At 39.4% G+C, this 24,626-nt stretch overlaps 1 protein-coding gene and 1 pseudogene across 2 annotated transcripts in view; one reads left to right on the plus strand and one right to left on the minus strand.

Moving 5' to 3' along the window:
- LOC112914120 (small ribosomal subunit protein uS9m-like) overlaps positions 1–15,969 on the minus strand; it is an 81,174-nt pseudogene extending 65,205 nt beyond the window's left edge.
- Positions 15,970–16,227: 258 nt separating this feature from the next.
- The window catches only part of KCNQ5 (potassium voltage-gated channel subfamily Q member 5), a 509,851-nt gene continuing 501,452 nt past the window's right edge, over positions 16,228–24,626 (plus strand). For both annotated transcript variants that reach the window (XM_072735385.1, XM_072735394.1), the window contains exon 1: positions 16,228–16,766. In XM_072735385.1, coding sequence (XP_072591486.1) covers positions 16,357–16,766 — 410 coding nt within the window. In that variant the 5' untranslated portion in view covers positions 16,228–16,356. The remainder of the gene's footprint in view (positions 16,767–24,626) is intronic.

A 24,626-nucleotide genomic window follows, 5' to 3' on the forward strand; every position in this document is an offset into this window, starting at 1 on the left:
TATAAGTATATAATATCTAGATTGGTAGGTATATTCTCTCACCCCACTGAAATATCCTATTTTCTGGCTTCCATTGTTGTTCCTGAGAAGTCAATTGTCTGCCTTATTATACTTCCTTTCCTTCTGGTAGTTTTTAAGATTTTTTCTGGTAGTTTGTGGCATTCTGTACTTTAAGTGAAGTAATGTAGGGGTTAATTTATTTTATATTTATTCTACCTTGGATTCATGAATCTGTAATTGATATTTTTCATCAGATCAGAGAATTTCTCCTTATTTTCTCTTCAAATATTGCCTCTACCTCATTTTTTCTTCTCTATCCCTAGAACTCCAATTATTTGAATTGTATTATATTTTTTCAGTCTGTTCTTCTTGTCTCTTTTCTGTTATATTTTCTCTTCCTCTCACTGTGCTGCATTCTGGATAAATTCTTCAGATCCATCATCTAGTCCACTATCTTCTCATGAAGTATCTATCCATTAAACATAATCACTGTTTTTATTTCAATATTTTTTCATTTCTGAAAGTTCTATTTTATTTTTTAAGTCCACTTGTTTAATTTCTTTGCACTTTATATTTTAACCTTTTCTTTTTTTTTTTTTTAGATTAATTGATTTATTAAAGAAGAGAGAGAGCGCGCTAGCAGGAGGGGCAGAGAGAAAGAGAATCTCAAACAGACTCCACTCTGAGCACAGAGCCTGACTCAGGGTTCAATCTCATGGCCCTGAGATCACAACCTGAGCTGAAACCAATAGTTGGACACTCAACAACTGCACCACCTGGGTGCCCCTTAAACTTTCCTTTTTTTAAGGTATTTTTTAAAAGCTAAATTGCCATTTATTATGTTTGATAAATCCAATATCTAAAAGTTTTGCTAGTTGTTTCACTTGTTTTTTGGTTTTTGGTTTTGGGTTTTTTGGTTTTTTTTTACTCTATGGTGCTCATTCATATTGTACTGTTTCCTCCTGTATTTGTTATTTTGGCAGTAAGATCCCATTCTTTGGAATGTCATCTGCAGTATTCATTGAAACCTCACTTGATAGTGGATAGCATTTTTTTTTAAGATTTTATTTATTTATTCATGAGAGAGAGACACACACACACACACAGAGAGAGAGAGAGAGAGAGAGAGAGAGAGGCAGAGACACAGGCAGAGAGAGAAGCAGGCTCCATGCAGGGAGCCTGATGTGGGACTCGATCCCGGGACTCCAGGATCACACCCCGGGCTGAAGGCAGGCGCTAAACCATTGAGCCACCCAGGGATCCCCGTGGATAGCATTTTTATATTTGTTTCTTGTAAGTTCCTGAAGAAACTAACAACCGAGGACATCTTTAAATGAAAGTAATAGCCTTTTTAAATTACCCTGATATGACTTAGTTTGCAAATGCTTCTGAACTCATTTGTTAAAATCATTGGGAAAGCTTCCTTTATAAACCCATTGCCAAGTTTTTTTTAATAAATTTATTTTTTATTGGTGTTCAATTTACCAACATACAGAATAACACCCAGTGCTCATCCCGTCAAGTGCCCTCCTCAGCGCCCGTCACCCATTCACCCCCACCCCCCACCCTCCTCCCCTTCCACCACCCCTAGTTCGTTTCCCAGAGTTAGGAGTCTTTATGTTCTGTCTCCCTTTCTGATATTTCCCACACATTTCTTCTCCCTTCCCTTATATTCCCTTTAAAGAAAGGTAATTTTTATTTTTGTCTTCTTCCTGTTAGTCTTTTAATTGGAGATTTAGTCCATTGAGATTCTATGCTGGGAGAATCATCTATTAAATCTCCTACCTTGAGTAGTTTTGCCTCCTGCCATTGTCTATCCTCAACACCAACACTCTATGAAAATTGAATCTCAAGTTCGCTTGAATTTGGCAATTATTTTTAGGGTGATAGCTCCATTTACCTGTCAGAATTCTCATTTTCATTAGTTTTTGGCTTGTAAGGGATGCTGGACCCACAATGACAGAAACAGAATACCAATACTGTGTTCCTTTATTACTTCAGGTTGTGTGTGTGTATGTGTGTGTAAAAATATCAACTTTCTACTGTTCATTGAAAAGTCAATTACTATCTGAATTACATGTAATGCCTATGACTGAGGATAATATTAAAATTTTTGTGTTTCTTTAACTAACATTTTTGAACACCTACATTGTTGATTTGTGTTGTTTCAGTTTAACTTGCATTTGAATCCATGGGAACCCCTCGAGAATTTGTTCTACCTAGAGTCTGTGACCCCTGACAGCACCATGCAGTGAGTTTTCCTTTTCCCGGAAATGAGATGAAATAAAATTCAGTTTCTTGTAACCTATCTCAGAAGGCAAAGAACATATGATGTTATCAAACAAACCCCCTGTTAAGTCTTTCTTTCTTTTTGTTTTTGTGTTTATTTTTGAAATTACACTTGCTTGCAGTTTATGTTTCTATGAAATAATGGATACAAACAAGCATTTCAGTGTCCCAAATGAAGTAAGAAATTTGGAGTTCTTGTAGAAACTTATTTGGAATTAGATAAAGCTTGAATGAATCTACATTGTTATTTAAAGGATCTGTATTCTAATACAGTCAAGAGAAAATGTCACAAAGAACCCTCAAAACTGTATCAACTGGGGATTCATTTATTCTCTCTTTTACTACCTCTTTCATGTGGGTCCTGTGGTAGAAGCAGGAAAATATGTTAATTTTTAGGTATAAATAAATTCTAATGCTGCTTTAACCTTTTAGAATATTGCTGAGATAGCCATACTTACTTGTTGACATTCCTTGGTATTACATACATTTAAAGATTTTACTTTAAAATGGGAAAATATTTTTCTTAGGAATAACTAGCATCATTTCTCCAGGCATATGCAAAAACCTAAAATTCTAAATATAGAAGCAAATGGTATATATACCAGTGTATATTACCAAAAAATACACCAATACGTTGAGCAAAACACCCCAGCTCAACGTCTTCAAAGACTGGCTTTAAAAGTATGTCAAAAGCAGGTTTTCTCAACCTTGGGATTTGGGGTAGGTTAACTCTGTTGGAACTATCTGTGCATTGTAGGATAGTTAACAGCATCTCTGGTTAGGCAGTGATCCAGAATATCAGTTTTGCCAATTCAATGGCTTTATGGTGACCATAGGTCTTCCTGTCTCGATAAATGTCATCAGGGTATTCATAACTTCAGCTTGAGAAACAGCATGGGCTATTCCAGGGAGATCAAGGAAGTTTCTGCTTCTCCAAATATTCCCATATGTCCAGTACATTCCAGAGAATCCTTGTAAAATTCATTCCTTTAAGAATACAGTCCAAGGATCCAAATTCTGGGATTCATAAACTTCAGATTTTATAAATTGTTTCAGAGTTTCTATGAACCCTAGAGGTTATATGCAAAATTATAGATATGCTTTTCAGACTTATTCTAAGGCTTTAACCAAATTCTGAAACTTCTGTCATCCAAACTTCAGAATGATAAATTCATAGGTATTCTAAGATGATGAATTCAACACCTATCATCAAACATCTAAAATATAACATATATTTTAGAGTCAAAGAATTAAAAACCCATTAGCACTTGAATATTGCTGTTAGAAGTACAATAGTATCTAGCAATATATATGTTAAGGTTTCTTTAATTTAATTATATCTATAACCTTTAATAAAGTATTATTAAATAACAAATGAATGCATAGCCTGGTATAGTATCAGATACGGTTGCTTTCAATTGTTCCACAAATAGTTCCCCTGAAAGCTATCATCTGCAAAATTTCTTGAAGTGTTATTTCTGGGTTTTCTTAAGGTCTACCTATTAAAACCATATATATTTTTTTACAAGTTCATATTTCTTTTTAAAATTTTTTTTAAAAATTGACCTTGGATAATAGAACAAATATATGTATATATTTTTAAATCAGGAAGATGGCTTTATTTTTTTTTCTTTTCTCTCCTTTTTTTAACCTTTTGACTCCTTTCATCCATTTCTCCTACTCCCAACCCCTGTGCTTCTGGAAGCCACCAATCTGTTCTCTGCAGCTATAAATTTGTTTTCTTCTTTTAGATTCCACATGTAAGAGCGATCATGTGGTTATTGTCTTTCTCTAACGTATTTCAATCAGCATAACGCTTATCAAATTCATCCATGTTGTCACACATGACAAAATTTATTTTTTATGGCTGAATCACTGACCTCTACCTCTGAAACTAAAAATACATTATATGTCAATTAATCAAATTTAAATTTAAACATTTTTTTTAAAAGATTGCTTTGGCTGTTCAGGATTTTCTATGGTTCCATACACATTTTAGGATTATTTATTCTATTTCTTTGAAAAGTGGCATTGGAATTTTGATGGGGACTCCAATGGGCCTATAGATTATTTAGGGTAGTATGGGCATTTTAATATTGATTCTTTAATCCATGAATGTAGAATATTTTTCCACTTATTTGTGTCTTCTTCAACTTCTTTCATTAATATCTGTTTTCAATATACAGGTCTTTTACCTCCTTGGTTAATTTTATTTTTAGCTATTTTATTATTTGTAATTGTAAATGGGATTGTAAATAATAATTGTTTATTATTCTTTCTTATAATCTATTGGTATATAGAAGCAACATATTTTTGTGTATTGATTCTGTATCCTGCAACTTAACTGAATTTGTTTATTAATCAGTTCTAACAGTTTTTGATGGAGTATTTAGGGTTTTCTAAGATCATGACATCTGCAAATAGTGTTTAACTTATCCCCTTTTCAATTTGGATGCTTATTTGTTTTTCTTTCCAAATTAATACTATGTCGAATAAAAACGGTTAGAATAGACATCATTGTCTTGTTCCTGATCTTATAAGAAAGGCTTTCAGCTTTTCACAATTGAGTATGATGTAAGCTGTGGGCTTGTCAGATATGGCCTTTATCATGTTGAGTAACAGTTCCTCTGTACCCACTTTTTTTGAGAGTTTTTTATTTTAAATGGATATTGAATTTTGTCAAATGAGTTTTCTGCATCTATTTAGTCCTTTTGTCCTTTGTTTTGTTACTGTGGTTTTTCACATTGATTGATTTGCAGATGTTAAGCCATCCTTGCATCTGTGGATCAAACACCACTTGATCTTGGTATTTGATATTTTTAATGTATTGTTGAATTTGGCTTGCTAATATTTTGTTGAGAATCTTTTTTCATCTATGTTCATCAGGGATATTGGCCTGTAATTTTCTAGTGTCATCCTTGTGTAGTGTTGGTATCAGAGTAATGCTGGCCTTATAAAATGAAGAGTTCCCTTCTTTTATATTTTTTGGAAGAGTTTGAGAAGGATTGGTATTAATTCTTTGAAATTTTACTAGAATTCACCAGTGAAGAAATCCTGTCCTGGACATTTGTGTATCAGGGAAGTTTTTGATTACTGATTTATTCTCCCTTTTAGATCACTTGATCAGTCTGTTCAGATTTTCTAGTTTATCATGATTCAGGCTTAGTAGATTGTATGTTTCTAGGAATTTATTCATTTTTTCTAGGTTGTTCAGTTTGTTGGCATGTAATTATTCATAGTAGTCTATTATGATCCTTTGTATTTCTGTGGTGTTCATTGTAACATCTCCTCTTTCATTTCTCATTTTATTTATTTGAGTCCTCTTTCTTTTTTTCCTGGTGAAACTAGCTTAAAAGCTTGTCAACTTTATCTTTTCAAAGAACCAGCTTTTAGTTTCATTGATCTTCTCTGTTGTCTTTTTAGTCTCTATTTCATTTATTTCTGCCTTGCTCTTTGTTATTTCCTTTCTTCTAGTAACTTGGGCTTTGTTCTTTTTCTAGATCCTTGAGGAGTGAAGTTAGGTTGTTTATTTGAGACTTGTCTTGTTTTCGAAGTAGGTTTTTATCATTATGAACTTCCCTCTTATAACTGCTTTTGCTGCATCCCACAAATTTTGGTGTGTTATAGTTCCATTTTAATATGTCTCAAGATATTTTTGTATTTCTTTTATTTCTTCTTTGATTGTTTATTCAGTAGCATGTTGTTTAATCTTCACACATTTGTGAATTTTCCAGTTTTCTTCACATTATTAATCTCTAGTTTGATACCATTGTGGTTGGAAAAGATGCTTGATATGATTTCAATTCTCTTAAATTTATTAAGACTTGTTTTGTGGCCTAACATATGATCTATCCTAGAAAATGTTGCATGTGAACTTGAGAAGAATATTTGTTCTGTTGCTTTTTTCTTTTAAAGATTATTTATTTATTCATGAGAGACACACAGAGAGAGAGAAGCAGAGACACAGGCAGAGGAAGAAGCAGGCTCCATGCAGGGAGCCCGATGTGGGACTCGATCCCGGGACTCCAGGAGCACGCCCTAGGCTGAAGGCAGGAGCTAAACCACTGAGCCCCCTAGGGATCCCTATTCTGTTGCTTTTGAATGGAATGTTCTGTATATATTTTTAAGTCCATCTGCTGTTTAAGGCCAATGTTTTCTTATAAATGAGGTATTATTGTATTGCTGTATATTTCTCCCTTTAGTTCTGTTAATGTTTTCTTATATATTTAAGTATTCTTATGTTGGGTGCATAAATATTTACAAAATTATGTCCTCTTGTTGGAATGACCCTTTTATCATTTTGTAATACCCATCCTTGTCCCTCTTTGCTGCTTTTGTTTTAAAGTCTATTTTGTCTGATATAATTATAGCTACTCCAACTTTCGTTTGTTTCCTTTTGCATGGAATGTCTTTTTCCATCTTTTCACTTTCAGTCTATATGTGCCCTTACATCTAAAGTAAGTCTGCTGTAGACAGCATTCAGTTATTCTGTGTCTTAATTGGAGAATTTAGTCCATTTACACTTAAATATACTTACTGCCATTTTGTTAATTGTTTACTCGCTGTTTTTGTAATTCCTCTCTATTCTTTTTTTTAAGATTTTATTTATTTGTTTATTTATTTATTTATGAGAGACACACACAGAGAGAGGCAGAGACATAGGTAGAGGGAGAAGCAGGCTCCATGCAGGGAACCCGATGTGGGATTCGATCCTGGCACTCTGGAATGATGCCCTGAGCCGAAGGCAGATGCTCAACTGCTGAGTCAACCAGGCATCCCAGTAATTCCTCTCTATTCTTTTTTTATTATATATTATGCTCTTTCCTTTTGGTTTGGTGACTTTATTTATTGGTGTACTTATATTCTTTTCTGCTTATCTTTAGTGGTTTTACTATAGGTTTTTTCTTTGTGGTTAACATAAGGTCTACATATAAAAACTTATATTTATAATAACCTAATTTATGTTGATAACCACTTAAGTTTGATCTCATTCTAAAGCTCAACATTTTTACTTTCCACCTCTTAAATTTTGTTTTTGATATCGTATTTTTTATCTCTTTATCTTGTGGATGCCTTAACTACTTATTGTAATCATAGTTACTTCTAAGACTTTTGTCTTTTAATCTTCATAGTAGCTGTATAATTGATTAATCCAGTACCTTCACTACATATTTATCTTTCCACTGAGATTTATTATTTTATATGTTTTTTTGTTACTAATTAGCACCCTTTCTTTTCAGCTTAAAGGAGTCCCTTTAACATTTCTTGTAAGGCTGATGGTCATGAACTCTTTAGTTTTTGCTTGTCAGGAAAACTCTTTATCTCTTCTCCAATTCTGAATGATAATTTTCCCTGGTAGAATACTCTTGGTTGGAATTTTTTTCTTTCAGCACTTTGAATATATCATGCCACTCCCTTCTATCCTGCATAGCTTCTCCTGAAAAATCAGCTTGAAGTCTTACAGGGATTACCTTGAACATCCCAAGTTCATATATCTAGAATTTTTAAGTGCCTGCTGAATTTCAGTTAAATGTTAAAAATTACAGAAGCTAATATTTCAGAAAATTAATCAGCTATTATTTTCAAATTGCAGTCTAAATAAAAAAATCGAACCTAAGGTAAATCTTGATGTGCATGAACGTTAGTAGTAACAGTAGTCAGTATTTATTGAATACAATGCTAAGGCCTTTACGTAAACTATTCCATTACGTAAACTATTCCATTTAATCATCACCAAAGCCTTGTGAAACAGTTATTATCCCTACTTTAAAGGTGAAAGAAATGAAGACAGAGAAATTCAGGAACTCAGCCGGAGCCAGGATCCAACACCTCAGAAAATTTTCCTGGGGGTACCTGGGTGGTTCAGTTAGTTAAGCATCTGACTCTTGATTTCAGCTCAAGTCAGGGTCTCAGGGTCATGAGATGGAGCCGCATGTTGGGCTCTATGCTCAGCATGGAGCCTGCCTAGTATTCTCTCTTTCCCTCTCCCTCTGCCTTCCTTGTGCTCTCTCACTCCCTTAAAAAAAAAAAAAAAAAAAAAAAAAAAAAAGCTTTTTTCTGACTGTAAGCCCTGAGAAGTTTAAAAAGTAGTTTATTAGTGGGCACCTGGGTGGCTCAGTTGGTTAAGCATCTGCCTTCAGCTCAGGTCATGATCCCACGTCCTAGGATCAAGTCCCACATCAGGCTCCCTGCTAAACCAAGAGTCTGAGTCTCTGTCTCTCCTTCTGATTGTGCTCTCTCTCTCTCTCTCTTTCACTCTCTTTCAAATAAACAAATAAAATCTTTAAAAAATAAAAGCCGGAATGCCTGGGTGGCCTAGCAGTTGAGCGTCTGCCTTCTGCTCAGGGTCTGATTGCAGGGTTCCCCATTGGGCTCCCCACAGGGAGCCTGCTTCTCCCTCTGCCTGTGTCTCTGCCTCTCTCTGTGTGTCTCTCATAAGTAAATTTTAAAAATCTTTTTTAAAAAGCAATTTATTAGCAATTTATTAGCACACTTATTAGCAATTATTTTTCCATGTTTGATTCTCACCACCCAAAACAATACCAGGTCTTGTTGCCCCCTTTTTCTTCCTTGTTTTTAATCTTCCTATTCATATCATTAACTATCTTCTTTCTTAAAACAGTTTTCAATTCTGTTCCTCTTTTTCTCAATATTGCTTCAGTCTTACATACAAAATAACACACAAAAAAAAAACAAAAGCAAAAACTTTGAAAACAAGCAACATTCCCTCTATTGTATTGACCTTATATCATATCTCAACAAAATTTTATACCATAGCAGCAAAACATGAAAAAAGGAAGCAATTTAGTTGCAATCCCACTTTCCCCCTGTTTTTCAGGACACCTATCTTTCATGCGAACTGTCTTTACTTTCAAGATTTCTACACAAGCTCTAATTTTTTGTTGTTGTTTTTTAGGTCCAATGTTTCTTTATACCATTTTGATCTCAACCTTCTATGATCCAGAGCATCCCAGCCACAGAGCTGCAGACCTCAGGATGACTATACCCTCAGGCCTGTGAACTCTGGCTTTCATTGGCCTTCTCCTTTTTCTCCAAGTGAGCCACAAGTCTTATGATTTTGTAGCCATGACTCAAAAAGCATAAAGTATTGTTACTCTTAAGAGCTCAAAAAACAGGACTAATCTTCAAGTTATTAGTTTTCAAACATAATTTTAACAGCCTTTTTAATATAATTATATTCAGAAGTCTCATAATAATAGAGAGAAACAAAACCTTAGTTAAAATGCTGGGAACTTGGATGCTCCACTCCTGCCAATTCCTGACCTATCTGAAGGACTCCAGTTGTTCCCCTATAGTTCTGAGTGGCACTGTTTGAAAACTGTGTTGAATATTTAAGAGATATCAGCCTTTAAACATATATAATTATGTAATAGATGGATGGATAAAGGAATAGATAGATTTTCTTAAATGATCTGGTTAGTTCCTCAACCTTTCCTTATAGATAAAATCAAACAAAAATATATTATTTATCCAACATGCATCTTCCTTCCAAGTAAAACTAAACATGAAAAATGCATATTTATTAAATTGGACCTCTTTGGTAAATGTTAGAAATAAAAAATGATAGTTTTTATTTAAAATGCTATAAAAGTAGTAAGAGTCAATAGAAATTGTCCAAGTTGCCTCAGACCTCACAATTGGCAGTGAAATATTGCCAGTCAAAATTGCAGCTCAGTCGTCCCATCAAAGTTCAGACTCAGCCATTTGGACCCGTGGGAGTGGCATGATGGCCATTCAAGTCTTACATGAGTTGACATTGTGTTTTGTTTAGAAGCTCCCTCAAACCCAAATCCTCTGTTTGCTGCTGCCTCTTTCTTACCCCTCAGAACCATTATCTCCACTCCCTCATCTCCGAATTCTTTCTTTGCCCACTCTGACCCAATTCCTATTTCTACAGTTCTGCAAGGAAACAAAAAACAGAAACAAGTACTTCTTCAAATGAGTTCCTTATTGCCAAATCCAAAATCCTTGTCCCATTTGATCTCTTTCCAACATTTCTCTGTTAAAGCTTCCTTTTTGGCTATGGTGGCATGGATAATCTGCGGTCACTCTGTTTTTTTCTGTTTCTATCTTCTCTCTTCTTCCTTTATCCATACCCAAACTGCCCTAAATGCTCATGCTCACAGCATTGGGCCTTCAGGCCTCTTCCATTTAAGCCAATCTTTGTTTTTCCAGGTAATCGATCCCAACCTATAACTTTCAACCATTACACACACACACACACACACACACACACACACACGCATATATATGTAATGTATACATGTATGTTTATATATAGTACCTTATTGCCTTACTTTTGTACTTTCATGTCTCACCAAGGTGCAGGTACTCCTTAAGACTTTGATCAGCTATTGCATTCTTCAGGAAACCTTCTGTAGTTTCACATAACATCCTTTGTAAAGGATGTTCCTCTGTGAACTCATCACCATGTTATAGTTACTTGCCCATTTATCCATCTCCCTGACTAGATGATGAATGTCATAAGATTCAGGACTGTTTTTCATCTCTGTACCCACTCCAGCTAGCACAGCACCTGAAATTAATGATTGCTTGTTGAAAAAAATGAGTAATAAGTTTTGGGAGCTTAATAAAGGTTACCTTCTTAATTTCTCTTTGAAAAAAGTTTTGGTAAAACGTGAGTACCACTAGGGGGCACAGAATTATAACAGAATTTTCCAGTACACTAGCTCAAAGGTGTTTTCCTTCTGCATCAGTCTCTTAACAGTTTCTAAATATATATATCCATATATTTAAAAGATCAAATAGCTATATTCAATTTACTTTCAGAAAGAAGAGGCTAAGTCGGTGGCTGAAAGAAAAAGAGTATTGCTGCCATACTAATGTTTCAGAAAAAAATGAAATCAGGCACTTGTATCACTCAGACATATACAGCAGAGTTTTATGAATAAAAGTGAAAGATCACAATGTAAATACAATTTCAAGAAGCTGATACTACAAGATGTGGAACTGTTTTAAAATTTTCAGTAGAAAAAAAGTATCTATGAAAGTATTCTTCCTTCTGCAGGTATAGTAAAGAAGAATACTGAGGCTATTTGTATGTTTAGAATAAAACCCCAAATCCTGTTTCAAAATAAGTAATAGATACTTCCCAATACTTTTCTTTTGGAAAGAGAAACCATCAAAATTATCACACACATTAATAGGCTAAGCTTTGTATTAAAGCTAGAATAAGATCTAGCTTTCTGTTTTTGTTTCAGTGGGTTTTATTTTATTTTTGTATTAAATACTCATAAATTTGAGTCCTGGCTCAACTACTATTAGTTATAAAAATTATTAAGTTATCCACACCTCAGTTTCTTCCCCTATAAATTGGCGATGATTGCAGTGCCTACTTGTGAGGCTATTGTCAGAATCAAATAAAATAATTCTTACAAATCACAGTGCCCAGTAATACATGCTAAATATCATTTTCTTTGACAATGGTTTTTAGCACATTAATTTAGTAATTCCAAGGAAAATAAATTTTGATTAGTTGCTATAATGAAAACGGATGGACCTTTTGAGCCTTTCCTCTACTCTTTGTCTATTCCCCTACCAGCCTCTCTTCACACCCACATACACTCCACCTATACCCTTTTTCTGCATCCCTGGGGCAGAGGCTTTCTGAAAGGGCCATGTCTCCATTCATTGTGTGGGGCAGAGCTAGGATCCCTCCCTACTGTATTAGAATCTTCATGTATTCTGGCAGGCTCCAGATGATCTCTGATTCTTTGATTAATTTCTGCTTTTTCGAGAAACGTTTTGAGAAGCTTAATGTCATACCTCTTACAGATAAGAATTCTTGATTGACTAAAAATGGTGCGGTGGTACATAATACTAATGTGTTAAAAATAATAAGAGGAGGTAACCAGTGGTTATAAGATACCTAACAAATGTAATTATAGTAGCTACGCTTATTGGTTTGGTTATGATCTGATAAAAGGGCAATAAAAGTTAAAGAAAATGTTGGTAGAGCTGAAAGGGCATTCTATTCAAGATATTTCACTTGTATATTTCACTTGTACATCTAGGCCTCTAAGACAAATAGCTAAGCCTTGAGCAAGTCACTGAACAGCTGCCCAAAAAATGGGTTTCCATTTCTTCATCAGTAAATTGCCTTTTGCTCTAAGGTTTGAGGATTCTACTTATCATTACTACTCTGGTTGACCCAGGAATCTCACACTCGATCAAAGTATATCCACATCACTAAAAAGTGGCATTTGTATCACTCACTAGCTAATATGAACCATGAACATAACTTGATGGGAAGGTATGTAGAGGGGAGTAAGGCTGAAGCTAATGGGAAGATGGAAAGTCATAAAGAAAAATGAAAGGGGGAAGAGTAATGGAATCACTGATATTTTGTGAAACCAGCTCAGATCTAGTTGTTCTGCCTGAAAAGTCTTTCCTAGGCATCTATCTCCTAGCTCTTGTATGGAATTTTCAATACTATTATTTTAGAGTACCCTTCAGAAGAAAAATATAATGGGATAGAAAACACACTGAAATAAAATATTTCTGGTAACTATTTTTAGTTGAAACAATCTCCATGTAGACTTCAGAGAACATGAGTTTCCAAGGTCACAAATTTCAGGCAGGAATCTTACAACATGTAGAGAATGAATGGTTAAAAGCAAACTCATCTCCAAAGGATAGGAAAGCTAATCAACTCACACTTTACACTAGCAATAAACATTTGCCTAAGAAAAAGTAGTGGTCTTTTGACTTTTATATCTCTTTATAGTGCTCTAATGTAATTCTTATACACAGAATATACCCTATATTGTTTTACTCTGCACAACATCCCATCCTCTCTTCTGATCTCTGGATTTTAATATTTCACCAAAATAAAAGGCAGTTTCCTAGCAACATCTGTATTCAAAGGTACAACAACAGAAAAAGCTTGATGACAATACTTTGTTTTCCTCACAGTTAATTCCTGCCTTCTGGAGAAGTTAGCAGGTAGTAAAGAAAGCAAGGTACATGCAGAGAGAATCTGGTAGAAGAGGCCATGCAGCCTCACTTGGCTTTTCCTTCCAAGTATGCTAAGGCAGAATGATTAGGGCTTGCACCTAAATGCCTCTTTCTGAATGGTAGTTTCAGACACATTGAAATAAAACCATGCGCTCTTATGTACATACTCAGTTGGAGATGAAGACCGACCACTTGACTAGATACTGAACTGGGTGGTGAGATTTCTGAGTTCTCAGCAACCGTCATACTAACCTGCTATGAATCATGGGGCAGGTCTTTTTCCTGGACTAGCTCTCTAAATGGAGGTGACCCCAGAAGATCCCAAAGCTGTAAACCACTAAGACACCAGCTCTAAACAGCTATTGATCATCAGATCTGATTTTTTAAAAGATTTTATTTATTTATTTGAGACAGAGAAAGAGAGGCAGAGTCACAGGCAGAGAGAGAAGCAGTCTCCATACAGGGAGCCCGATGTGGGACCCCATACTGAGACTCCAGGATCATGCCCTGGGCTAAGGCAGACGCTTAACCACTGAGCTACCCAGGAGTCCCCAGATATGATTTTTTTTTAAAGTTTCATGGCATTTGCTTAATCAACATCACTGTTTCTCTGATGATATTATTGCTGTACTTCCAGGAAAATGTCACTGGGAAATTAAGTAGCAGGTTCTCTTTCGGAGAACCATGTCTGCGTTGGCCTTCCTAAAATGTCCTGCCTGCACTCTGGGACCAGCCGCACCAGTAAGATGGAAGTGACCCTGACCTACTCAGTGGTGGTGGTCAAAGTCCGCAAGAAGGAAAACCACTCGGTTAAGAGGAAATGGTTTTCATTTTGTTGCCTGCAGAACAGCCAAGATATTTAAGTTTAGAGCCTGCACACAAGTCATTTTAAGTCTCTAGATCTTTCACCCTGAAAGTCCCTGCACAGAAACTCCGCGGGGAGTCTAAATATAGCAACAGCAAACTCCCCCCCCCCACCCCCCCACACACACACCCTCAGCTGGGGTATCGTGCTGTTCTAGGATTGGAGAGCTTGCTCCAAGGCGCTCTCTGCATCTGCCTCGAATAGCAGGGCACGGAGCAATCTCTCGCACCTCCACAGTGCGGGGGTGTGAAGTGTATTAGGAGAAAGAGAGAGTGACTGTGGGTATTCGCGCTTGGCGCACAGTCACGTGGCCCCGCTGCCAGCTGCACCAAGCGGCTCAGAGCTAGTGCCCGAAGAGGAGAGGCTTGGGGAAAAGGAAGGGAGGGAAGCAGGGTACTACGGGTGACCCAGAGCCGAGAGAGGGCTTCACGCAAATGAGAGCTTAACAATACAAAGCAAAAGAAAGTAAAAGTAAAGCATTTAAGTGGAGCTACTGCCAGAGGCAGAAAGGAGCTGCCTCAGGCGTGGGTGTGTGTACTTACTGGAGGGAGTTGAAAGAGAATCTCTGAGGGGCGGAGACGGCTGAAATCAGACTTTTGCTTTAGTGTTGCCTCGGTTTCAGGCTTCTAGAAGGAAAAGGCAAACGGAATCACTCACTACCTGGAGCTCATCTGCTCGGGCTCTGCGGTGGAACCTTAGTTCTTCCCTCAGTTTAATTTGGTGGTGGTTTTCTTTCGTATTTTGGTGGAGTGGGGGGGAGGGGGGAATCCACTCTATTGGAAGAGGTTCCCAAGCCTGGCTTCGGTTCAGTGTCCCCACATGGGCTGTGAGGTTTAACGGCTTATGCTTCACAATGCAGTGCTGCTGAAGGCCAGAGGCCGAAGCCCGAGGCACCGTGGCCTCCGTCGTCGCCAAGGGCGCGCACGCTTTGGGTCGCCAGAGTGTCAGAGGTGGCGGGAGACTCAGCCAGTCCTAGCTCGCCACACGTCTCTCACCGCGTAAGGTACAGCCTACAGGGGTGGGGTGACGACCCTGAGAAGCTGCTGTCCCGGGCTTTTTCTCTCAGACGCCCGGGCCGCCGCTGCCATTGCCGACGCTTAACAGTTTTATGACTTTTTCGGACTTAAATGGAAATTTATTGACTAAGGGAACCCAGTTCGCTCTCCCAGGCTTCGCGCCGCTGTCAGGCGGAGCCCCGGGGCAACTCGTTAACCGCCGAGGAGACACTGTGTAGTTTTTATGCCCTCCCCACACTCCACCCCCCCACCCCCACCCCACCCCCGCCGCAGGGCTAGGAAGGACGTCAAGTTACTCCAGAGCTTGCTACCTGATGCGGGGATGGAAGTCGCTGCCCGAACGCTGGAGCGAGCCGTGGGGACATGCCTGTCCCCCGCCTCTCCGGCCTGGGAGTCGTGTCCTGCGAGTCTGCACACTGACTAGGCAGGGATCCCGCAGCCGTGCGGGAAGCCGCCCGCCGCTGCCGGGGGGGTCGCCCCACGCGCCCGGGGGGACCAGCTGGTACCTGAGGGGCAGGTCGGGGCCGTTCCCGCTCACACTCCTCGCGCAAAGGCTGGCAGGACCCGGCGCGGCATCCTAGCGGCGGGAGAGAGCAGAGACCGGCGTCTCCAGTTTCTCCTCAGGGCACGAGGCCGACGTACCTCACGGACAGCTCCTCAGCCCCTGAGGGAACTAAACCCAAGTCGCGCCTCGGAGAGGGGCTTCCGAGCCCCGGCCCCTCCGGGGGAGGAGACGAACGCAGTCTGGGCGTGGGGAAGCGAGTGCGAGAAGAAAGGGGGGGGCCTGGGGGCTGGGTGTGCGCGCGTGGGAGCGCGCCTCGGAGCGCCCCGCACTCCGCCCGTCCAGCCCTGGGGGCATTTGCGAGGGAGGGAGGAGGGAGGGAGAGCTACCGGAGTAAGGGAGAGCCGGAGAAACCCTCTCAGAGTGACGCCCCCAAACAGGTCCTGATTTCGAATTTGAAGCTAAGACTGCTAGAAATCGGGCCTCCTTCGCACACCCCTCTCCGCCCCCACCCCGAAGCCCGGGCGGTTCGCTGGCTGCTTGCTTCCCCGCCCCTGGCTCGGAGGTCGCTGGCCGGCGGGGGCTCCGTCGGCCGCGGCTTCCTCCTCGAAACCCGCCCGCGCGCATGAGGCCGCTGCCCCCGCCACAGGCGCTGGCGCCCCCCTCGCGGTGCCCGTGGTGATGCCATGCCCCGCCACCACGCGGGAGGAGAGGAGGGCGGCGCCGCCGGGCTGTGGGTGAAGAGCGGCGCGGCGGCGGCGGCGGCGGCGGCGGGCGGGGGGCGCCTGGGCAGCGGCATGAAGGATGTGGAGTCGGGCCGGGGCAGGGTGCTGCTGAACTCGGCCGCCGCCAGGGGCGACGGCCTGCTGCTGCTGGGCACCCGCGCGGCCGCGCTCGGCGGCGGCGGCGGCGGCGGCGGCCTGAGGGAGAGCCGCCGGGGCAAGCAGGGGGCCCGGATGAGCCTACTGGGGAAGCCGCTCTCGTACACCAGTAGCCAGAGCTGCCGGCGCAACGTCAAGTACCGGCGGGTGCAGAACTATCTGTACAACGTGCTGGAGAGACCCCGCGGCTGGGCGTTCATCTACCACGCTTTCGTGTGAGTACCCGCGTCCCCCGCGCGCCCCCCGCCACGCCCGCTCTGGGGGGTCTGTATGCCTGGCCCCCTGGGACGCGCTCCGCGTCCACGCCCTGGGCCGGCGCGCGCGTGCACACACACACACACACACTCACACACACTCGCGCGCACACGTGGTGGCTTTTATTTCTTTGCACGTGTTTATGGTCTTCCTCCTAGAGCCTTCCACCTCCCTCAGCCCCACCTCCTCCACCCCTACAGACTGCAGCGTCTCCCGGAACACACCCAATGAGCTGCCCCCGCGGTTTTAGGCACCGAAGGCGAGAGGCCGGCTGACCTGGGACTTAGGCTGCGCGGATAATTGGGAGCTATTAGGTCCCCCGACACGTCTATTTCAACCGCGAGGGGCGCCCGGGAGCTGGGAAAGGCGTGGGGAAGACGTGCGCCGGTGTGAGGCTTGTGAGAGTGTATTGGAGAGGTTAGGAGGGGATGGCAGGGTCGGACTGGGTGGTGAGAGGAGAAACGGAGGGCCAGGTCCTCAGCCCCGGGGCGGAGCTGGGGAAGCTGTTACTTGGTGGGGAGAACAGCTAGGTTTTAAGTGCGCCCGGAAACACGCCTCGCCGCCACCTCCACCACTAACGGAAAATCTGTCAGTGCGTGTAGCCCTTCCTGCCACAGAGGTGGCCAGGGTCTCGAAAAGGCGAGCTGGGCGGGGCGAGGTGATGCTCCTGCGCGGGGGCAGAAGCCAGTGGTGAACCCGGGGGCTCAGGAACCCCGACCAGAGTGCAATAGCAAACGCGCAAACGGGCCACCTGGGACGGGGATCAGGCAGTGGGTTAAGTAGGCATTTGTGCTGCTGAGTCAAAGTGTGTGTGTGTGTGTGTGTGTGTGTGTGTGTGTGTAAGCCTTCACCATCTAGCAGAGAATGCTTAATGAGAAAATGATTGGAAGCAAATGTTTATTTTTCCCTTAGGCATTTAAAACCTTTCAGTGGCTTTAAAGTTTACTACTGTTTTTCCCACAAGGTCCATTCATTCAGTCTCCTGTTAGACTTAGGTTTATCTGCACGTTTTAAGGTAATTTTTGTGGCATTAGACTCTTATTTTTTTTTCTTATTTTTGCAAATCTTTTCTTAGTTTTCTTTTTCATGCTTCTTTATGTTACAGTTCAATATAAAGACATCAGCCTGAGGGAGACCTGTAGAGAAAGTTGCAGGCACTCACTGTTCCATTTCTTGTTTCCTAGTAAATTAATAGGTTTTGAACACACGAACTAGGTTTCTTTTAGAAATGAGGCATGTCATCCAAACATAGCTCTCACCTGGGATGGAGGATTGGCGACAACACTAGAAGCATTTTTGAAATAACATCGAAGAAGGGGCTGGTTTTGTAAATAGGTAAACCTGGAATCTGACCATGTAGGAGTCAGGAAATTGGTGGAGTCTACAATCCGTGGGCTCTGGTGTCTGGAAAATTTTACAGTCTCAGATTGATGTGAATATGTAGCATTAGGTAGAATATTCCAGCCAACTTTCCATCCTACAGTGTATATAAGGAGAACGTTGTGTAGCATCATTATTACATCAAAAGGTATAACTTTTACTATTCACTTAACGTAAGATTCACATCGATTTAGATGTGATTACTGTAATAAATGATAGACATAGAGAAATACTACAGATTCTTTTCATGTTTGTCCTTTCTGAGTTGATATGTAATTAATCCTGTTACCTATTGAGTCTGATCAATTATTTTAACCTGTCAGGATCTACTAAAACATTTAGCAGTAATGATCCATGCTGAATTTGGCAGCAAAATATATACTGTAAGGAAAATGACTATTTCTTACAAGAATATGCTCAGAATATTTGTAGATCTGAATTTATAATATGATGCCATTTGTGAGTTTTAATTTTTGGTAAATTATGCACTCTATATTTAGAGAGAGAGAGACAACTTTGGCTGATGCTTATGCTTTGCATCTCCCAAGTTTTGCCCTTGAACATGAATGAAGACTTATTGAAATGTAATACAACATTTCTTTTCAATATGTTAGTGTTTAACAGATTTTTATGGCCTTACAGAATTTAAAATTTGTAACACATTATTTTTCAAGGGACTCAAGTTTGGATAATTCTATGCTCACCAGAATCTATCAGCCTATCAATGTGATATGTACTTATCAATACCATGTGCTGATACAAAGTTTTGCTTTATACATTTCTGGAGCCTGAAATTGCAATGCTTGAGCAATTAGATAGGGGTGCTAGATCCACATTAGCAGGAAGAGGGATTGGACAGCATCATCTTTTGGGAGGATTCTGCACAACTATAGCCCACCCTGAGGGACAAGCCATCTTTGCAATTGCTGCTTATAGTTTATTTAGAAAGCTAGACTTTACACATTAAGTCAATAAAGGGAAGCTACTTTGAGCTGTAAGTCTAACAAGACCATTGATAATAAAAGAAATTCTATGAAAACAATTTCTAAAGCAGTGTAACTAACTAATTCCCTGCCAGCCTGGGAATCCCTAAATCTTACTTTAATAACAATTTTTGTAGCACATTAGGATTCTTGCCAAGAGCAAGTGCACTGTGATTAATGAGGTATTTCAGGGATGGATTTACATGGTTGTCCAGTGTTTTCACTGCCAAGAAGCAAGAAAAGTATGTTTAAAGTTATGTTTCAGGTAAAGAAAAGTTTCTACTAAATATGTGAAAATCATTAATATAATGGTATATTAATAGTGTAAAATGTATTTTCAAGTGTATACATTCTAATCTACTGATGAGATGTCTGTCAAGAATAAGAGATGACCTACTTCAAATACTTTCTTCCAATCTTTGTAAATTAGAGGGGATTAGGAGAGTTTGTTCCCTTACTATTCCTTAGGATTTACCAGACAGCTGTGATTCCTACTTTTCTGTCTTTAGCTGTTCTTCAGTTTAATAGATGAGCTATTCAAATGTGAGGTGATATATTCCTTTGAATGTCATTCATCCCTTTTAAATTCGTCTTCTTTTTAAGAAAAGTTTAGAAGAATAATGATGGTAGTAGAACACATGATGGGGCTTCATATATAAATTTGCATTGATGCAACAAATGTGGCTCTGGCAGAGGAAACACGGTGGCAGATATATGTAGCTCCTCACTTTGTCCAGTATATCTTTGCCTGGTGTAATGCCATGAATCATAATTTATAGATATTTTAAACTAGAAGAAATAGTCCAGTCACCCAAGCTAAGAACTTGCAAGTCATTCTCAATGCCTTTATTTTTATCATACTTGCTCCTGCTGGCTTTCCAAAGGATCATTAAATTCTGTGTATACACTTTATAAATATTTTTCATATCTATTCCTTTCTCTCCTTTGCTGTTGCTACTATCCCTCTCTGTTTCTCAGTATCGCTCCATTGGATTATTTGTAATATTCTCCTGCTTAATCATCCAGCTTCTGTTCTCAGCCTTCCAGCTTTCCACCCTGGCACCATAGTGTTTTTCCTAAAATGTAAATCTTAATGAATCATCCCCTTGCCTATAATCTTTGTGGTGAGGGTCGTAAATGTGAATTAAATGGATTGAGGATAGTCAAGAGTTGGGAAAGTGGAGACAAGGGTGTAAGTTAACCAAATTTCTTGGAACAGTACACAAGACACTTTATGACATAGCTTCTGTCCATATTTCTTTCTTCACCTTTCAGGTACATGCTGAGCTCCAGTTACTCCATCCTGTGTCTGTGCTTTCACTCATGCCATTTCCTTTAGTTCTTGCCACTCCGTGCACTCTGGTCCATTCCCACTGTTCCTTCAAAACACAATTTAAGGATCGCTTCCTCTTAGATCACTGTCAGAATAATTTAGATGCCTCCTGTCTTAGGTTCCATGGCATGTCAGGATGTCATTATAATGGTGCTTGCCCCACTGTTTTCACTGTGAGCTACTTGGTCTGGCTCTCCCACAGGAGGGCAAACTTCCCACACAGAAAACCTCCTACTTATCCCTGAATCCCAATCACCTAGCATGATGCCTTGTATCTAGTAGACCCTCAATAAATGCTTGCTTAATAAGTAAATAAATTTTCTTAGAAGCCTTTCAGAGAGGAGTTTCCGAGTGAACTAAGGCTGATGGAACCACTAAATATTTTTTTTATTTTTTTAGAAGATACTGATGATACATTTTGAGGAGAAAGGCATGGGAGCTAGAAGTAGGAGACCATTACTTCACTTCCAGCTTTCCCACTAGTTATCTTTGGACTTGGAATAAGCCATTTCACTCTTTTGGGTCTCAAAATATTTTTTTAAATATTTTATTTATTTATTTATGAGAGACAGAGAGAGAGAGAGAGAGAGGCAGAGACACAGGCAGAAGAGAAGCAGGCTCCATGAAGGGAGCCCGACGTGGGACTCGATCCCGGGACTCCACGATCATGCCCTGGGCGGAAGGCAGCGCTAAACCGCTGAGCCACCCAGGCTGCCCCGGGTCTCCAAATCTTTATCTGTGAAATGGGCACATCAGTGTTCAATGTCTGTGATCCAGCCAAGATGGTGGAGGATACTACAGATAGTCTAACATTCTACCATAAAGAGAGGGTGTATTTGTAAGGAGAATGGATCTGATCTTTTTATCATTTCCCTTCCTCATTTTTGAGCTGAAGGATCACCTCCTAAATGGTCACTTTAACTTTACTTCTAACTCCTGGTGGGGCCTGTGTGTCATGTGGTAACCAAAGTGATCTTTCCAGAGAATTAACAGAACACATCCCTTCTAAGCTTGGAGGAGGAATAGTTTGTTGCCTGTCTATCCAATTCCTTAAATGCAGAGACTCTTTCCATCTTGTCCTCTGCCATAACACCAGTACCCGGAACAGTGTCTGCCACATTGAAGATGCTCATACATACAGATTGATTCTCTTACTGTTACCCCTAATCTCCAAAATATACCACTGGTTTCCTGAGGAAAAGCAGATTTTACACTATTGGTAACTCCTTGCATCAGGACTCAATTAAACCCAATGAATGACTATATATATATATATATTCTATTTGGAATTAAGGTTATGTCCATAGAAATTGATGCTATTTTTACTCCTGCATTCCTTAAAAATCACTTCCCTTAAATGTAAAGAGGTCTTATACCAGTTATACTGTGAATATGGTAATACAAAATGCTACAGATATTCCTCAAATCAGTCTGTTTTCAGAAACTTAAACAGTGCTGCAGTATTTGAGGATCATATTACAATTAGAAATGTTAAAAGTGTTAAAATATTAGTATTGGGAATATTATGGCCTAAAAGAAATAAAATCTAAGAAAAGAATATTTCAAAATGGAATGAAGTCTTGATATAAGAAACACTATAAACAAGGAAGATTGCCAGCAGCCTTTTGATAATTGCTTGCAAAGAAATGGTGCCAGTTTTAATTTTTAATTGCAAATGGCTATTTTGGCAGATGAAAATGCCAGCAGAGCATCTTTTATCCTAGCCCAGTGGTGTGAAACTACTTAAAGTCCAATTGTTTGAATAGCCACAGTTCATAGTTAAGTTTAATGATCTGTAGATGTTTCCATTTTAATTTCGTTTTCTTCAACTATATACAAGTATGCTATTTGAAGTTTTATTTTGTTGCAATCTGGGAGACAGAAATGGCCACACAACTGCATTTTTTCATAATTTCTGAAATTCTTTGAGGAGTCTCAGAGTTTCACCTGATCCTTTTGATCTTTTGTTATCAGTTTGTCTAAAGAATGAATTTACTAAATATTATTGAAGTCATCTAACTCTGAATTTGAAAATAGTTTGAATGTTTATATGTGTATGTATATGCACACGTATATTCCACACATACAAATACATACACAATATATGTACACACACAAGATCATTTAGCAGAGAACTTGTTAATGCAAACATTTACATTTTTTTGCTCCTCTAAAAATAAATAATACATTTGAGTAAAATGAAGTTTAAAGATAAAAATCTTAAAGTTATTCTTGGTAATATAGATTGTATGATAATTTGGAATGTATTTCAATACATACAAACACTTTTTACAAACTCAGTCATAGTGTTTGTTACTTCCATTTACCAGTGAGATAATTCTAGAATATCTACTCCTTTAGTCAGTAGCAGGATGATCTTTTATAATCATGTTATTATTTATCTTTTCTTTTTTTAATTGTCAATTTAGTATAATATTTAATTAATAGCCATTACATGAATCGGCTAATGGGCTGTGTGCTGGTGGTTCAAAAAAGGGAATGGTGTGGCCCTTGACCTCAAGGAAATTACATTAGGGAATAGGATTACATTTGGATTCAATTATCAGTGGTGTTACTGATTTGATGACTATGAACAAGTTATTTCCAACACTATCTACTAAACCTATAAAACAGACATAACAACATTCCATCAAGGTATTACAACGTCTTATATATATGTGTGTATAATCATATTTAGTATGGTAGCTTGTTTTTGAAACTAAAGAGAAAAATAGAAATAGTGTAGTGAGGGGCTGTACTGCTATGTTAGAGGCCCAGAATTTTATCCTGTAAGTAATAGGCAGTCTTTAGAGTAGATGGGATTCGGGCAGGTAATAATATTACTGAATTTCCATTTTTAGATCCATCACTCTATGAGCTTTATTAATGCCATCTTAAAGGAAACAAATTGGAGGTAGGAGATCTTTTGAAACTGTTATTTCAACTTAGGCAAGAGATAATTTGGACTTGGATTGGGACAATGGTAGTAAAGATGGAGAAAAAACATAATGATAGACTTGAAATATATTAATGATGTAGTGAATTATGGAAAATGAAGAAGAGAGACAGATTTATTTTTTCTGGATTCCTGGTTTGGGTGGTTGGCTAGATGGTGGGGCCATTAACTGAGATCGCAAAAACAGATGGAACATCAGGGTGAGTGGAATGTTAGGGGGTGATAAAATGAACTTAGCTTTGGAGATGTTGAGCTTTTTGTGACTAGCGCTTCCAACTATATATTTCTAGCAGCTGTTAATAAAGATTTAAAACATAGAATCATAGACAAGAGTTAAAAATACAAGGAATGCATGTAAAGAGAGAAGGCAGTAGCTAAAGGATGGAAACCTGAAGAATACCAATATGTAAAGGGTAAGCAGAGGAAGAAGGGAGCATTAAATGGCATAGACAGTGAGGTATAAGGAAACGCTAGACAAAAAGATGGTCAAGTGATCATGGAAACCAAGGATATATTCCAAAAAAGAGTCAACTATGAAATGTAGACAGTGATTTAGTAAGATAAGGACCATGGAGTTACCATTAGATGTGGCCGTGTGGAAGTCCTCAGTGATTTTGTAAACTCATCAATTGTTCACTTTCAGTGAAGTGATTAGGGCAGAAGTCACAATGCTCTTAATTCAGAAATGAGTCAGAAATGAAGAAAGGAAGCAGCAAATGTAAGCTGTATATTCAGTTAGTTTAGCAATAATATAAGAAAAGAGATGGGAGCACTAGCTAGAAGAAAATCTAAGACTGAGGGAGAAAGCAAGAGAGAATAAGTTAGAGGAAATATTGTTTACCACTACCAATATTCATTTTAATTATTGATTATGTGCTGGATATTGTTCTACATGCTTTATGCGCATCAACTCTTTTAATCCTCAAAACAGCCCCAAAAGTTAGTATTAACACCTTCCTCTAACAAATAAAAGTACTGGGATGCCTGGGTGGCTCAGCAGTTGAGCATCTGCCTTGGCTCAGGGCATGATCCTGGATCAAGTCCCATATCGGGCTCCCTGCATGGAGCCTGCTTCTCCCTCTGCCTATGTCTCTGCCTCTCTTTCTATGTGTCTCTCATGAATAAATAAATAAAATATTTTTAAAGAAAATCAGAATACTGAGGTAGG

Source organism: Vulpes vulpes, chromosome 1 (genome assembly GCF_048418805.1).
Source record: "Vulpes vulpes isolate BD-2025 chromosome 1, VulVul3, whole genome shotgun sequence".
In the NCBI taxonomy this organism is placed as follows: domain Eukaryota; kingdom Metazoa; phylum Chordata; class Mammalia; order Carnivora; family Canidae; genus Vulpes; species Vulpes vulpes.